At 43.5% G+C, this 17896-nt stretch overlaps 1 protein-coding gene across 1 annotated transcript; it reads right to left on the bottom strand.

Annotated features, from left to right (window-relative positions):
• Positions 1-15123: 15123 nt before the first annotated feature.
• Positions 15124-17239, bottom strand: LOC109977638 (tripartite motif-containing protein 16-like). Its single transcript, XM_020627348.3, has one exon. It carries the CDS (start codon positions 17213-17215, stop codon positions 15539-15541), a length of 1677 nt encoding a protein of 558 aa, XP_020483004.2. The 5' UTR covers positions 17216-17239; the 3' UTR covers positions 15124-15538.
• Positions 17240-17896: the final 657 nt, after the last annotated feature.

Raw genomic sequence — 17896 nt, 5'->3', positions numbered from 1 at the left:
AGCAAAGTATTCATCTCATTGGGCGCTCACAGACTGCCATTCGAAGGTGGAATCCCTGTTACGCCTTGCATGCAGTGCACGGTTGCCGAGAGATGGAGCGAATTCGCTCCACTCCCGGGTTCGTTGCCAAGTGGCTCCTTTTCCTGCATGTCTTCCCCGGTCTTTCTCCCCGATTTTCTGCTCTGTCCACTGTCCTATCAAAATAAAGTCAACCTCAAGTGGACGATTGAGGAACTACAGTGTCTGAATTCTCTGCCTGATGCGACCACAGCGGAGGCCTGTTTGGAGTTAAAATATGACGTCCCTGGTTTCCCTGATGACTCGTCAGATGTTGCAGTAGATTATCTTTTTCAATCCATCTTCCTCCACTTATCCGAGGTCGGGTCGCAGTGGCAGCAAGCGCAGTAAGTCAACCCAGACTTTTTCCCGGCAACATCTTCTGGCTCCTCCTCCTGGGGTGTTTCTGAGACGTTCCCAGGTCAGACGGGATATATAACCCCTCCAGCGAGCCCTGGGTCTCCTCCCAGTTGGGCCATGGCTGGAAAACCTCCAAAGGGAGGCATCCAGGAGGATTCTAATCAGATGCTCGAACCACCTCGACTGACTCGTAGCGACTCTACCCCGAGCTCCCCCCCCGAATGTCTGAGCTCAAGACCCCAAGATTTAAACATGGAGCAAGGACTCACTCCCCACCCAGAGAATGCAATCCACTGTTTTCCAACAGAGGAGTTAAAATATGACGTCCCTGGCTTCCCTGATGACTCATCAGATGTTGCAGTTGATTATCTTTTGTATCATCTAATTGAATCATGTAATGATGTAAGGCCTGCAGCTCGCAGAGTGTCAGCTTGCACACATGAAAACACGCTGTGTTCACAGTAATTTAAAGGCCTGAGGCTCAAACACGTCTGTGTTATTCCCCTTGTTCGTAATCAAAAATGTCAGATGCCATAAACATTGTAAAGCTCACTCTAAAGTCATACGCAGAGTGTTAACCATGCAGGCAGTGAGGGTAGAAACAAAGCGGCAGTGTTTGAGGCTGCTCAGGTTTCTCCCATTTATCTGCCATGTCAGATTTACATTAAACGCACTGAGCCATACCCTCGCTCAGGGTAAATTACCTTTTCTAATTATTCCTGCAAAAATCACGTCCAAGTGTAAATATGCATAAGACCCAGAGAGAGAGAGAGAATTAAAAGACGGCATTACTGTGGAGTTTTTTTTTAAGTCGTCATATTTCCGAACAGTAATGGCTTCTCTGACAGTAGAGCTGTTTAATATGCAGGTGCAGCTAATGACCATCACTATCAGATTTTCTCTTTCGCCGGCCCTTTTTTTTTCAGAAAAACCACTGACTGCTGCATTTAAAGTCTTATTTGTGCTGCAGCATGTGAAACCCTTCCACCCTCGCTCTGAAATGCTCCAGAGAGATCCTCGTGCTCTGAAGAGTGAGCCGAGGGTTTGAGGTTGCAAAGAAAAGGAAAAGAAAACCAGTGAGATGGACCTTTTTAAATGCAGCACCACCCCGGTGTCTCTGTATGTGTCGTTAGTGCAGCTGCTGGTCAGGGAGGCAATCCACCAGAGTGACATCATGCATTGTTGGTTCAAATCAGAATTCTTGTTATGTTTCTGCTTGCTTACAAAAATCTGCAGAACGTCTAATATTCAGTTTCTCACAGCAGTGCATGTTCACCACCGGGCTAACGCTAAGCTAGCCATGAGCAAAGTGCATGACGTCAGGACACTTCGATCACTCCAACCTGAAGTCTGCACTGAACGTCTGACATCAAGACAAGACACAGCAGAACACTCCCTCAGGTGCACACAAACAACCCTGGGAGCATGAGAGCAGATGGATCAGCTAACAGCTAGCTCCCCTCGTTAGCAAAGTGACATTGTTCAAACGACAACACAAACAGTGGATTCTCACCCTCCCCCAATCTTGAACAATCTGACCACTTCATCCCTGTTTCTGATACCATCTTACAAACGCCTTAATCAGCAGATCCAGACCCAGAATAAAGAGCAGTGCAGGTCATCTGCACTCTAGGACCGTTTCAAGGACACCATGTGGGAGCTCTTTGAGGAACCAGACATGGAGCTCCACACCTCATCAGAACTGTTTTACATCAACATTTCCATTAAGAAATTTCACCAGAAACAAACAGCTAAAATGTTCCCTCAACCAAAAAACGTGTTTTTGTGCGAGTGCTGCTCGAAGGCAGGGATGCAGCACTCAGATCAGGGGACAGGAGAGCAACATTTGTTATGCATGCATACCGTATTTTAGCTACTTTTACCCCTCAATCTAGCACAACGATATTCTCTGTATGAAAAAAAACGACTTCTACATTTTACCTGATTTATAACGCTGCAGTATTGGATTGCTGCCAACGATGTTTTGTTTAAAGTCGTCTATCTCCAGCTGCTGGGACCGCAGTCTGTTAAAAACATGGACGTTGTCACGGTGACATCTCCTGTTGGTTTCTGAAGCACAGCGTTGGCTTGGAAGATGGTGAGAGCCGGCTCATTGAGGTTTGGCGATTGGACACTCTCCTTCCACCGGTGTGTCGTTTAAGTCAGGCCCAAGACGACTCGAGTAGGCTCAACGGTTAGCTCCAGCGTCACAGAGCCGCCCCCCCCTCCATGCATGATCTCACAGCCCATTATACCCACACGCACAACCACATCTAAGCACAAGCACAGAGATATAAGAGATTCAACCAGTACACGATGCCCCTGATGTATTATTGAAGAAGCATCTCTAAGAGTCTGTTAAGCACATTGCTCTGAGCTAAATGCTAACCAGTACGGGAGCATGCTCACACTCTTTTAATGTATACATGGTCATGTCTAGCAGGTGTTGCGTAATATTGAACCCAGAGTGAGAGCTGGGGAGCTCAGACCCTTTAATTACCATCTGATTAGCACCATGAAGAGGTTTGAACGCTGTGCTGCTCTTCTCCAAATGATCTCATTGAAGAAGACGTGAATGTCTCACAGGGTCAGCTCACGGTTACATCCTGATGAATTCATGAAGATGTCCATGATGTGAACACCACATGTGTTATTATGCATTGTTTTTAGAAATATATGTCCTTGTGTGTGTGTGTCTTTTTCAAATTTGATTTCCCTCCACATTTGTTTGACAACGATGCAGGATTCAAGACTGAAAATGAAAAATGAAACCAAGCGTTACTCCCTAAAAAGAGCTCTGTCTTGGTTTTATGGAACTGGTTTGGAGTTTCCCAAAGTCACAGAGACCTCCATTGACTCTTGTTAATCCAGTAAGTTCCACATGCTCATTTTCTCCTCATCAATATGGGAGAAAAGGAGCTTCAAGTGCGACCCTGAAGGCCTTACACACAACCTCCCAAAAGGACATAGCATAGAGAGACGTCCTAAATGGGGCTCAAAATAAGGCCTATAATTCTGTAGTGTTTAACTCTGAGGAAGAGCATGTCTGAGACATCACCTTCAAACGGGAGCTTCTTATTGTGCGGATATAGTTTGCTTCTCTTGAATTCGCCATGAATTCAACCGTTAGAAGTAAAGATATTACTGTCTGGATTTAAAGTGACAGCCCCGTCCGTAGAGTCAGGCCACCAGCATAAAGCGTGTATAAAATCTAAGAAAATGATCATGATTTAGGTCAGGGTTGTAGTTTTATTTCAGTTATTTATCAGATTAAAAACCCACCAGAGACCCGGTTAGACAGGATCTGGATTGTTGGGAATTTCAAGGAACAGAAATTCAGGAGGAGACATTTAAACTCATTATTTCATTCTGCTGTTTATGTGAACACACTGACAAAATTCCTCTCCACATTATGCTGCACGCCCTGCAGAACCCTGTCAAGGACCCCCGAGGGGCCCCTGACTCCGCTGTGGGGACCTCTTCTTCTTGAAGTTTCCATGAAAAGAGATAAAAGAAACTTGTGAGGCAGCTTCTGTCTTTGAGAAAGAGAGAAAGAGAGTCTGTCTTTAAATGAGAGCAGATTTGAACTGGGTCATCCCATCACTGGCTGCTCAGTCTCTGGGTTTGGTCCTCTGAGTGGCTGAAAGGTCTCCTCTGTCCACTCATGACTGATGCTCCTGCTAACTGGGTTAACCTTCTTCTTAATGCACATATAGCTTTGTAGGATATGTGATATTGTAAGCTCACCGGTAAGCGTCTGATACTTTGAAAATCTTAAGGATTTTACCTCAAATGTAGCTCTGGCGCCGGTTCAGTCAGGTCAAGGTGACCTTATAAGCATCTGTTCATTTTACCATACAGCTCACGTGTGTGTGTGTGTGTCAGACCACCACAGCAACTACAATCTAAACATCTGTCAGACCACCACAGCAGCTGCAATCTACACATCTGTCAGACCACCACAGCAGCTGCAATCTACACATCTGTCAGACCACCACAGCAGCCACAATCTACACATCTGTCAGACCACCACAGCAACTACAATCTACACAGCTACAATCTAAACATCTGTCAGACCACCATAGCAGCCACAATCTACACATCTGTCAGACCACCACAGCAACCACAATCTACACATCTGTCAGACCACCACACCAGCCACAATCTACACATCTGTCAGACCACCACAGCAGCCACAATCTACACATCTGTCAGACCACCACACCAGCCACAATCTACACATCTGTCAGACCACCACAGCAGCCACAATCTACACATCTGTCAGACCACCATAGCAGCCACAATCTACACATCTGTCAGACCACCACACCAGCCACAATCTACACATCTGTCAGACCACCACAGCTACAATCTACACATCTGTCAGACCACCACAGCAACTACAATCTAAACATCTGTCAGACCACCACAGCAACTACAATCTACACATCTGTCAGACCACCACACCAGCCACAATCTACACATCTGTCAGACCACCACAGCAGCCACAATCTACACATCTGTCAGACCACCATAGCAGCCACAATCTACACATCTGTCAGACCACCACACCAGCCACAATCTACACATCTGTCAGACCACCACAGCAGCCACAATCTACACATCTGTCAGACCACCACAGCTACAATCTACACATCTGTCAGACCACCACAGCTACAATCTACACATCTGTCAGACCACCACAGCCACAATCTACACATCTGTCAGACCACCACAGCAGCTACAATCTACACATCTGTCAGACCACCACAGCTACAATCTACACATCTGTCAGACCACCACAGCTATAATCTACACATCTGTCAGACCACCACAGCAGCTACAATCTCTATCAATACTTAGGTAGATAACTGGATTGGTTTCATCATTTTCAGTGCCCTCCGTGAACCTTTAATGAAAGTGCTGCTCAGAAGATGTTTGTGCATAAATATTTGGATGCAATCATGAAAAAAATCTCCCTTGTTTGTGTTCCACTTCAAGGTTTTTTAAAGTCCAGGCGTTAATGAGTCTCATACACTTCACAGCTGTCAAAGAGATGAATTACAGCTCCTTGGGGTGAGAAGCAGGAGGTAAATGTAGAAGTAACCTCTGGCCCTGTTTCAGCCCAGTTTCCCCACAACCACCACCACAGATTTATGAAAACGCTGCGACTTCTAAAACTTCATCCTGCTGCATGAGTGTGACCACCTGGTGGAGGGCAGAGAGAGAGAGAGAGAGAGAGAGAGAGAGAGAGAGAGAGTCCTCAGAATGCTCCTGATGAGCTGAATTTGCTGTTTCTGTGTACATACTGAGGAGTCACCTTAAGAGAAAAAGATAATGACCAGAAACTCCCAAACCTGCAAAAAATTAGAGAAAAAAGTTTAACTTAGTCAACAAATTAAACTTTAGGAAGTAAGCTCTTTTGAAAGGGATTCTAGGTGACATGCTGCATGGAGCTCAGCACAAGATCAAGCAGGAAGACGGCTCCATGCTCCCTCAACCATCAACAAGCACAGGCTGGGGATCGAACCCCCCGACCTTCTGGTGAGGAGACGACGACTCTACCAACTGAGCCATCCTCTGTGATGGAGCTGAGACACAGGGCAGCAGAGCCATTGGAAGCTCACAAATTGAGTTTCGGGAAAAAACGCTGTCAATGACACTTGAATATTTTCTCACCATTCCTCTGACAATTTCATTTTCAAAGTTGTCCCACCAACCCAAAGTCCGACCGGGTCTCATCCAAAACCTGCTGACGTTGCCGGCGGGGGTTTGAGACGTCAGAGTGTTATATGAAGCAGCAGTGACATCCGTCGTCCAATCAGGCGTCTCAAACCGTCAACATAGTGGGAGAGTAACTGTGTGTGTGTATGTGTGAGCGTGTAAAAAGCCCAGTTAGCATCGTCAGCACCAGCGCTAGTTTGGTTACGTCTGCCATCGCACTAATCTCATGTAGACTAAAGTGACAGCGACGCACGATGACGTCAAGCGGAGGAGAAACCAGTGCACAGCGTGACGTTATAAGAACCAAAAGTTTTACTAAAGGAGAGTTTTTGTATCAAAGATCAAAATGAGCTCTGTGACCCACTTTTAGCGATTATTATATATAGTGACACAAACAATGAAGTGATGGGAATAGAGAAATGCAAGCGGACATACAATAGTGAGAAATAAATATTTCTTAAAGGCTGGATTCAGCTCGATGTAATGTCAACGCTTCAGATCTTGTCCTGACCTTTGTCGTCCGTCCTCTCTGTAATTTCCTGCCTCTCTCCTCCTCGTACGCTCATATCTAATAAAACTGCAGTAAAGCTTTTAAAAATAGATCCGGGCACCGGTCCCACAGCTCTGCCAAACTCTCTCCGCCTGCAGCCCGTGTGTGTGTGTGTGTGTGTGTGTGTAATTGAATTATTAAAGTGAACAGCGATTAAAAAAACACAAACGCAGCCCCTAAATGTTCCCCCTGCTATCGTTTGATTTGTGAATAAATCCCATCATGAGATAGTTGAGATGTGTTTGTGGCATCGTCAGTAAGCAGCAGCTGTAGTGGCCGTTAACAGATCAACTCCTCGACCAATCACACACACTTGTGCGCCCACTCACACACACACAGCTGCTAAGGTCTCAATCGCACAGTTTGAAGGCACATGCTGCACATTGCTGCTGAGTCATTTGGGAGAATTTCAGTAAAATTCATGAAGTCCAAGAGCAACCTTCAAAGACATGTCAGAACATTTTTAAAAAAAAAGGTCCGTTCAGGAAATATCTGGGTGACTTTGTCTTCAGAACATGATATCCATGGTCTCGTTGTTTATTTTAAAGCCAGTGGGGCGATTGGATCTTCAGGACGAAGTCATCAGGAAGAACCTCAAAGACTCCAGCCGGCGGCCAACCACCACGTACGTTCTGCTGATGTGTGAGAGGAAATAACTCTCCATGCCAGCAGGGGGCGGTAGTCCGTTGTTATGATACGAGAAGACCATTTTCACACCGCTGTCTCTCACCACTCGTATTATAGGTCGTCTACTAACGGAGAATAATGTCTGATAAAAAGTAGAAAATGCCGCTGGCGTTGTCAGTCCAAGGGGCCAAACAAATGTAAGAAAGGTTCATATAATGATTCAAAATCATTAAACCAAATACGAAATGTTTTCATCCTGCTTCCTAAAATAAATTGTTTTTTTCGTATTATTCCCAGTAAATTAAAAATTTTTGAAAAGCATTATTTTCTACTGACTGTTCTTTTCTTTTAGTGGAAAAAGAAAAAAAGAGGAGGAGGAGACAAATAAGGAGAAACCTCACTAATGAGTGAAAGCGTGGAGACTACAGAGACATGCTCAAGAGGCTTTACTGAACCTGAGAGGAGAGCTGGAGAGAAATGAAACCTCCAATTTAACAATTCAACCTACCTGGTTGTGAACACAGGTGAACATCTCACCCTCTCAGTTGCTCTGTCTGCAGGTTTGTAGCTTTTACTTTTCATCAAAGATTTGGATATTCATGATGTTCATGTGAATCTCCCAACACGCCTCCCAACTGTCGGTTGCCTCACATTATTTACAAGAACAGACTTTTATTTTCAAACCCTCTGGAGGCCTTGAACAACTCAAAACTTTTTACAAAGCCTGCTCAGGCAGTCTGAGGTTCAAGCAACAACACGAGGGACTCGACCTTGATGTCCTGAATGTCGTCAGCGGCTGAGCATTGTGCAGGCATGTTTGACAGATGAGTTCTAATGTGTTCTGTTTTTCTCCTATTGTAAAGCTGAAAAATGTAAAAAAAAAAAAAAAAAGAAAAATCAGCGCTTCACCGCCGGCTCCTGCTTTCTTTGTGTTCTCAAGGTTTTTTCATACAAACCTTCAGTGGCGACGCCGCCTCTCAGACGTCCATCTGATGAATTTTATCTGCTCGATAAGAGCCCTTTCTTCTCCCTGAGAGTGGCTCGACGACAGGCTGCAGATGTGACTTGGATTCAGAGTGCCGCCTCGCTTCGGCTGTGTGACATGTGTAGGAGCAACACGTTTCATCTCCAGGTGAATAATGAATCACAGGAAGAGGGTTTCATAAAAGTTATGCTCCAAGGGAGGCCCTCGCAGTTTGTCGTAATGCGCGCCGTCGAGGCCTGCGGGGGTCCGGGGGAGAATCTCTCTGCAATGCATGAGGATCAATTATGTTCATGTGAAAAGATTGGAAATGTTTTATCAAGCAGATTCTGGCGCCCATAGATTGCAGGAGTGGGAGATGAAAGTGGGGCCGCAGATGTGGGGAAAATGTGCTTTCGTCTGATTCATATGTTCAGTGTATCCCCTAGGCAACGGGTGGTCAGGAGAGCGGGCGCGTTGCATGACAATGATGATGCGTTTGAAAATTCAACATTTGGCATGCGGATTGCTTTGTTCCTGCGTTCAGTTGGAATCTTTGTGGGTCAGCATGGGGGTCTGTTTACAGCAAATATCTGTAGGGCTGATTATGTGTGAAAATGTCAGATGTGATTTTATCGTCACTTCTGAGGGGGGAAGATTTCATCAGCTGAATGTTTGTTTGGAGTTTCTTTTTCCATTCGTCGAGCCGACTCTGGAAGCAGGGAAACATTATATTCCTGGGCCGATGATTGAAATGATGCACTTGGACACGGTTCAGTCCAAACAGAGCGAGTGTGCATGATGAAATGTTGGGGAGTGTGGAGGAGGGGGGTCGGCCTCACACTAAGGGAGAGAGAGAGAGAGAGGGAGAAAGAGAGAGAGAGAGGGAGAGAGGGAGAAAGAGAGAGAGAGAGAGAGACAGAGAGAGACAGAGAGAGAGAGAGAGAGAGAGAGAGAGGGAGAAAGAGAGGAGTCAGCGGGGACGGTCGCTCTGTTGCTCTCCGTCTCCCTTCATGCTCGTTTTCATTTCCACGTTATCAATCTGTGCCGTTTTAACAGTCTGCCGACGGAGGCGACAGGCAATTATGTAAACGTTAGCGTGGCTAATGTGGTGACAGGCTAACAGGAATGTGAAATAGACGATTCTGTTTGCTCCGGCAGAAGCTTAAAAGGCTGTGAAACTTCTCAAATCTGTGAATGAGAACCTGTGAGAGGAGGACAACGTGTCTGCAAGGATTATTTGCGATCGTAGCTAACACACCTTCTCTTCGCCTTAATCCTTTATTAGTTCATCACAAACTCCTAACAGGCTCGTTACAGTTCAATCAGGAGAGACTTAAGTTAAGAGTGAATTATTATTTATTTAACAGCATTTATAATCAAAACTCATTTGTGTTGCCTGTCCCTGGAGAGGAAACATCCCGTCCCCTGACTGACTCCGCGCTCCTCCTGTTGCCTTGTATCTCTCCACACTGAGGTCGCCTTCAGGTAGAAAGGGGCGGAGCCACTTCATTTGACGTCACTCACCTGGGCAGGCTTGGCCCGCAGTGCAGAATCTCTCCCTAAACCCTGAACCCTTACGTACTTAAAGGCTTTATATGCGATTTTTTGATCCAGCAGATGTCGCCCTTGAGCACCAGCATGAAACCAAAACAACAAAAATTTACCTGAAATGAGCGTGATCTAGAAACACAGTTAAGCAGTGAGTACAGTATGTTATTCTTCTTTTCTCTAGTCCCTCAATTAAACAACTTTTATACACGAGGGGAGGAGTCAGCCGGCCGTCCCGGCGATGTAAACAAAGTGAAGATAGGACTCTGAAAACTCTGAAAACATCACAGACAGTGGGACTCGGGTGTTACACCCATTGTAGACAGTCATGACTCACTGAGTTATTTTCAGAGGAGATACTTGATTTCTACATTTAAGTGTGAAAAATCACATATTAAGACTTTAACTGACGTCACCATGAAAGTGACTGAGTGCACGGGCCTGAAATAGTTAAATAGCAACAGGACAGCACTTTGCAACTCCTCTGTAACCATGACAACAGGATGTCATGTGGTATTAGGTATTTTATTTTACTTTTTTTTTTTACTATTTTTTACTAGCTGTAAACAAAGCATGTGGCCTTCACCAAATAACAGCAGAACATTTTAAGTATGCCAGTCACAGAACTGCAGTTTTACTCTCAATTTGTTTCTCTGGTTTGTTGATGCCTGGTGTGCTACCTGATTTTATGTTGTCTGTGTTACTAGTGCCAGTAGTCAAAGACAAAACTGGTCAAATATCCAGCAGTGAGAACTACAGACCAATTGCCCTGGCTAGTATACTCTCAAAAGTATTAGAACTAATTCTCTTGGATCACCTTCAGGAATACATTGTGACAACAGACCACCAATTTGGTTTTAAGAATAAATACAGTACAGATATGTGTATATATGCTCTGGAGGAATTTGTTAACATGTACAGGAGAAAAAACTTGACTATATTTATGTGTTTTCTGGATGGGGTCCCACAAGGTGGAGTTCTGTCACCACTTCTTTTCAATCTGTATATGCTGTATTTGCTGCTTTGCTAAAGTGCTCATGATGGAGCTTTGTAACATAACAATGAGTAAGGTCTTTTACCTGCTTTTTGTAACATAACAATGAGTGAGGTCTTTTACCTGCTTTTTGTAACATAGCAATAAGTAAGGTCTTTTACCTGCTTTTTGTAACATAACAATGAGTAAGGTCTTTTACCTGCTTTTTGTAACATAACAATGAGTAAGGTCTTTTACCTGCTTTTTGTAACATAACAATGAGTAAGGTCTTTTACCTGCTTTTTGTAACATAACAATGAGTAAGGTCTTTTACCTGCTTTTTGTAACATAACAATGAGTAAGGTCTTTTACCTGCTTTTTGTAACATAACAATAAGTAAGGTCTTTTACCTGCTTTTTGTAACATAACAATGAGTAAGGTCTTTTACCTGCTTTTTGTAACATAACAATGAGTAAGGTCTTTTACCTGCTTTTTGTAACATAACAATAAGTAAGGTCTTTTACCTGCTTTTTGTAACATAACAATGAGTAAGATCTTTTACCTGCTTTTTGTAACATAACAATAAGTAAGATCTTTTACCTGCTTTTTGTAACATAACAATGAGTAAGGTCTTTTTACCTGCTCTTTCGTAATGTTAACAGACAAAGAGTAAGGTATTTTAGCTGCTTTTTGTAAAGTGTCTTGAGATAACACTTGTTATGAGTTGACGCTATACAAATAAATTGAATTGAATTGAATATGAACAGCTTAAAAATTGTAAGACTGGTTTTATGGTGGGAGATAGAATTGTTAACCATTTGATGTATACTGATGAGTTAGTAATCTGCTCGAGTTATGGAGTGCAGTGTGACATAAAGTATAATAGTAAGAAGGCTGTTGTCATGATAGTAAAAGTAAAGGACGATCAAAAGCATAATCTTCCTTAGTTTTTTATGTCTGATCAAGCCCTGAGTGTGGTAGATAAGGTCAAATATCCGGGACATATTATCAGGAATGACTTGAGTGATGTTGATATGCAGCGTCAGTGCTGCAAACTGTACGCTCAAGCTAATATGCCGGCACGCAAATGTTCAATGTGCTCAGACAAAGTTAAAACTGTTCAGAGCTCACTGTACTCCGCTGTATACTGCCCTCTTGTGGTGCAATTATAGTAAAGCTAAAATGAAAAAGCTGCAGGTGGCATATAATGGCGCATTCAGAATATTTCTGAAGCTACCGAGATGGACGAGTGCAAGTCAGATGTGTTTTTTGATAATGTGACCACATGTCATGCTCTGCTGAGACGATTAAATAACTCAGAAAATGTCATTATAATGTCACTGACCCAGCCCAGACTTAGCGACACAAGGTATTCCTTGTGTTTCTGGAAACACTGGATCTAAATGTCTCTTTGTATTGTAATCACATGTAGTGATGATACCACTCTGTTAATGTCCTGTTTTTATATATCTGTGTTTTTTTAGAACGATATGGACCTATGGGTCTGAAATAAAGTTTACTTTTACTCACTCAGGCATGGCACTTTATTAAAAGATCTACTTAAATGTCTTCGCTGTGGGATAAATAAAGGTTTATCTTATCTTTTATAAATATAACGGGAATAATATTCTCTCTGTCTCTCTTGTTTTTGTTTATAGACTCGCAGTAGAGTTCTGAATTTCCAAATAAACTCTTTTAGTAGACTGTAAATAGAGCGTTGTTTCACCTCCCTGCTTTTTTCCCGTTTCTACATTTTTTTCCGTTTTATGCCGTTTGTTTACCCTTCCATTGTTGCGGGCTTCCCGAGGGAATCTTCTTTTTCACGTCACAATGCTATGAACTCTGGGTAATTCCCTCACGTTAAGTCTACACATATGCCCTTACGGACAGGGTACATAAAGGTCTCGTAGAGTCAGCGAGAGATCCCTCACACACTTGATGATCTGACAGTGGGACAGCTCGAAGACTTCACAGACTTAGCGTGAACGCTCGTCAAAGTCAGTGAGTGTGTGAGGGCGGACATCGAGATTGGGCCTCTATCTCTTTTATCAACACTTACTTTGGTTGGTGGTCATAGTTTGGCCTCCACACACGTTCGCCATTGCAGTCACCACTGATTTACAGACTTTTTTCCATAAATGATCGCTTAAAAAACTGTGAGGTCTCTCTGTCTAACTCACTGAGCCTGGGTTCTGACACACACACACACTCTCATCTCCACCAGTCTGACCTCCACATCCTCTCAGGAGCTTTAATTTCATCTCCAGATGCTGTCGGAGGAATGTCACTTTCTGTTAGCGGCTTTCAGGGGGCGATCATCCTCACGCCGTGTGTTCATAACGCGGGCTGAAAGCTAACACCGTTTTCTCCTTTCATGTCACATTTTCCATCTGTCTCTGCAGAATTACAATAATCCAGTGATGGGAAATATGTGTGACACTCCTTGTAAATCGAATATCACTCAAAGCTTCCTGCACACATCCATTTTTTTCGTCTTCGTCTGAGGCCTTGGCTCGGAGCTGAACGTGTTCGATTGAGCTCCGTTCAAATCTGACAGGTGTCGTTTGAATCCGAGAGAAACATCTGTCCTCGTTTCACTCTTTTTCAGACATTTCAGTTCACTTTTAAACACAGCACCATGAGTCACATTAGTAAATAAAATGGATTTCAGTGACTTCCCGATCTCAGAGAGGAGGAACCCCGAGTTTAAAAGTCAAGAGAATCACTGCGTTTATATTTTTTTAAAACTCTCCGCTGACTCTCGGATCGTCCTGGAGCTCATCTCAGATTCGTCGAGATCTTCATCTATTTAGAGAAAAGAAAAACTTTATGTCATTAGCCGTGGCTTTGATTGAATGTTCTGCCTCAGCCGTTTGGTATTCTCCAGTGATTCTGTCGGTGACAGACGAATCAAAAGAATAATTTAAGGCTCCGCTGTTGAAGCTGAACTCTGCTTCACCTGCACAACTTTCTTTCAAGTAACTCGAACAATCACCATTACTAACTTTACTAAGATCGTTTATAAACTCTTTGTTTTACATAACTACAAAAAACAAAGGTGTACTCTTGGACGCGTCCATGTTGTTCCTTTAACTTTAACTGGAACGTGGTAAACTCAGGTGTGACATCATTCCAAGCTCCAAAATCTGAGTTCAGAAACTAATGGGTATGCATCATCAGGTCCGACTTAAAGGGGACATATCATACCCCTCCTCCATCTTTTCAAACAGTCCCCTGTGGTCTAAATGAAACATCTGTGCTGTGCTTTGGTCAAAATATAACATGAATCAAGCACCAGAGGAGGTTTGTGACCCTGTATAAACCAGCTCTCTCAGAACGCTCCGTTTTGGTGTGTGTGTCTCTTTAAATGCAATGAGCCCCGCCCCCTGAGTTTTCCCCGTAGACATCACTCCTCTGTAGCGAGAATAAAAATGGCAGACCTGCTCAAAAGTTTTGCTCTAGGCTGGGGATGGAGTCCATGGGTGGAGATACCAGGGGAGGGGAGGGGATTTTTTTTTTTTACCAGAATCCCACTGTGACATCACAAGGACAGCACATTTGAAACTCAGCATTTTTCTCATAACTGAAAACAGGTTTCACCTCTGATCTACAAAGCATGTGTCTGTGCAGGTGTTGTTGGTTACACCCATCCTCAATCTGTAGATCTAAAGGGGACGGAACCATGAAGTATGAGGACAGAGTGCAGCAGGCTGTGTTTGAGAGCAGGAAGAAGAGGGAGGGCTGATCGAACTACGATTCATTCCAGGAAGAGGAGCGGTTTGAGAGGGATACTTGTTTACAACAGAGAACAATTCTCTTTTAAAAACACTTCTCCTTTCAGATTTTAGAAAAGGTGTCACACTCACTTTATTTCAAAATGAAAGCAGGGTTGAATATAAACATCAAGTAAAGTATACTCTCAGTATAAGGAGGTACAATACTTCTAAATATTGTAGAATGATCGAGGGTCGAGTTACTTTTACCACACAGGTTTATTGTAGGTGATCAACATACAGCTCCATTTTCAGGAGAGAAAATAACGCAGTGCAAAAGCATGTTCTGTCTGTCGTAAAGCAGTCTAGTGCACACATCAAATCAGTAAAGTGTGTTCAATCATTTCATGAACACATTCACTTCATCCACACAATCACTTTGTTTGATCAGAATCTCCACTCACAGAAAACAATGATTTATCTCCTTATTGATTTAATCAGGAGGATTACATTTTTAAAACACCTCAGAGGACATTTTTACATCACTTTGAATATGAACAACAACATTTATTCTGACTAACTCATTTCTTTAAGTGTGATTGTACAAAGTGGTGAGAAGAGAAAATCAGCATGAAAGAAAAGTTTGCTGCTCTCTCTCTCTCTCTCTTCAGACTCCTGAATCAGAACAGAAACAACAGAAAATATAAATGTATGAAAACAAATAATCAAACATGGAGAGCAGAGAGAAGTTGATATTTATCACTCAGAGAAATGTCAGTTCAGGTGAACAAAAGTCATCCTGAGCAGTGAAAGAGTCCACGGCTAAACAGACACAGGAAGGAGTGTCACTTAAAGACACTCAAACATTTACAGAACAGACAAGAAGAGGTCAAAGTACCGCCCATAAAGTTTGATTGACAGGTGACCACGATCAGATCTCAGCAACGAGCGTGGATAAAAATCAAGTTGAAGTTGATTTAAAACACAGCAAGTTAAACATCTGTCTCATTAATGACTTCTGTCTATTTCAGTTTACACAACTCAGCAGAGTCTCCAAAATAATAAAACCCGAGTCCAGCATGTAGAGGCTGAGTGAATGTGGTCTGGACTCTGTGGAGGAGAGTCATGGTTTCAGAGATGCTGTAGAAGGACAGAATACCTGCTCTGTGATCCAGGTACACTCCTACTCTGGAGGACTGAGGACCTGAGACAGGAGTGCTGACATTGTTGTAATAAAAGTTATAACTGTTGTTGTTACAATCTAACGCCCAAGATTTGTCATTACATCCAAATATACACTCATTTAATTCCCCTGCTCTGCTGATATTCTTGTATGTGACTGCTACATAAACTCCTCCTCTTCCTCTCTTCTCCACTTCCCAGTAACAACGTCCAGTCAGACTCTCTTTACTCAGGACCTGCTCCCATCCAGTGAATCTGTCTGGGTGACTCGAATAAGGATGGGTCTCTCTCGTAAATCTTACTTTTCTGTTCCCATCAGATAATAACAGCTCTGTGTTTACTGTGTTTGGATCCAGTGTGATGTCACATGAATATTTTAAGAACTCAGCTCTGGTCATGTTCTCTGGTTCTGACAGTAAAACATTCACTTCAGTCACTGTCTGTGAGATGATTGTCCATTTCTCTCTCAGGAAGGCCTGTAGATTATATCTTACTTCTGACACAGCCACTGTCACGTCCTGAAAGTATCTCAGAGGACGGATCTTGATGCTGGATGAGTGTGTAGATTCACTGAGTGGTGACAGTGAGGGGTAGTCGTGTAGAAACTGGTTGTGGTCCTGTGTCTGTGACAGCTTCTTCATCTCAGCGTCTCTCCTCTTCAGCTCAGTGATCTCCTGCTCCAGCTTCTCCTGAAGCTCTCTGACTCGACTCACTTCAGTTTGCTGCTGGGATCTGACCTGCTGCTTCACATCAGAGCGTCTTTTCTCCATGAGACGGATCAGCTCAGTGAACATCTTCTCACTGTTCCCCACTGTTTTATCAGCAGAGCCATTGATAGCCTCCACCTCCTGTTGGAGCAGCTTCACATCTTTCTCTCTGTACTGGATTCTCTGCTGGATGTTTTGTCGACTCACCTCCAGCTCTCTCTGCTTCTCGCTCCTTTCTGCTGCAGCTGAGACTGTGTCATGACCTTTGTGTTCGTCCTCAGGGCAGAGATAACAGATAGACTGCTGATCAGTACGACAGAACATCTTCATCACCTCATCATGACGAGAGCAGACGTTCTCCTGGAGCTTCTTGGAGGGCTCCACCAGCATGTGTTTTGCATAGGCAGGTGAATCATAATGAGGCTGGAGGTGTTTCTCACAAAATGAGATCAAACAGAAGAGACAGGACTTACAGGCTTTCAGTTTTCTCCCGGTGCAGACATCACAGGCCACATCTTCAGATCCAGCATAGCAGTGATCAGCAGGAGCAGCTTGGAGTCCAGTCTTCTTCAGCTCCTCCACTAAATCTGCCAACATGGTGTTTTTCCTCAGGTCAGGCCTCGCTGTGAAGGTCTGTCTACACTGAGGGCAGCTGTAGACTGTCTTCTCATCCTCTGTATCCCAGTGGCTTTTAATACACTTCATGCAGTAACTGTGTCCACAGGAAAGAGTCACCGGATCCTTCAGGAGATCCAGACAGATCGAACAAGAAATAGCTTCCTGGCTCAGCTGAACTCCTTTCTGCGCCATTTCTCCTCTCGGTAACAACGACTGTCTGAGATTCACTTCCTCATAACTGATAAGAAGTTTCTCCTCTGATTCTGATCTACAAAGTATGTGTCTGTGCAGGTGTTGTTGGTTACACCCATCCTCAAACTGTAGATCTAAAGGGGAGGGAACCAGGAGGTATGAGGACAGAGTGTAGCAGGCTGTGTTTGAGAGCAGGAAGAAGAACTACGATTCATTCCAGGAAGAGGAGCGGTTTGAGAGAGATACTTGTTTACAACAGAGAACATTTCTCTTTAAAAACACTTCTCCTTTCAGATTTTAGAAAAGGTGTCACACTCACTTTATTTCAAAATAAAAGCAGGGTTGAATATAAACAGCAAGTAAAGTATACTAACTGAAACATCTGTGCTGTGTTTTGTTCAAAATATAACATGAATCAAGCACCAGACGAGGTTTGTGACCCTGTATAAACCAGCTCTCTCAGAACACTCCATTTGGTGTGTGTGTCTCTTTAAATGCAATTTTGAATAATATATGTTCAAAAACACTGTAGAAGTGGATTTTTCATAACATGTCCCCTTTAATATGTACCCTTGATTGATCAAAAGTTATTTGAGACAGCATTTCCAACATGTTGACCGCCATCGTTTGGCTTCAGAACTCCTCTTCAGGAACCAGTAGGTGACGTCACAGAGATACATC

This window comes from Labrus bergylta, chromosome 15 (assembly GCF_963930695.1).
Source record: "Labrus bergylta chromosome 15, fLabBer1.1, whole genome shotgun sequence".
Classification (NCBI taxonomy): domain Eukaryota; kingdom Metazoa; phylum Chordata; class Actinopteri; order Labriformes; family Labridae; genus Labrus; species Labrus bergylta.
This window is presented reverse-complemented; position numbering and strand designations above follow the sequence as displayed.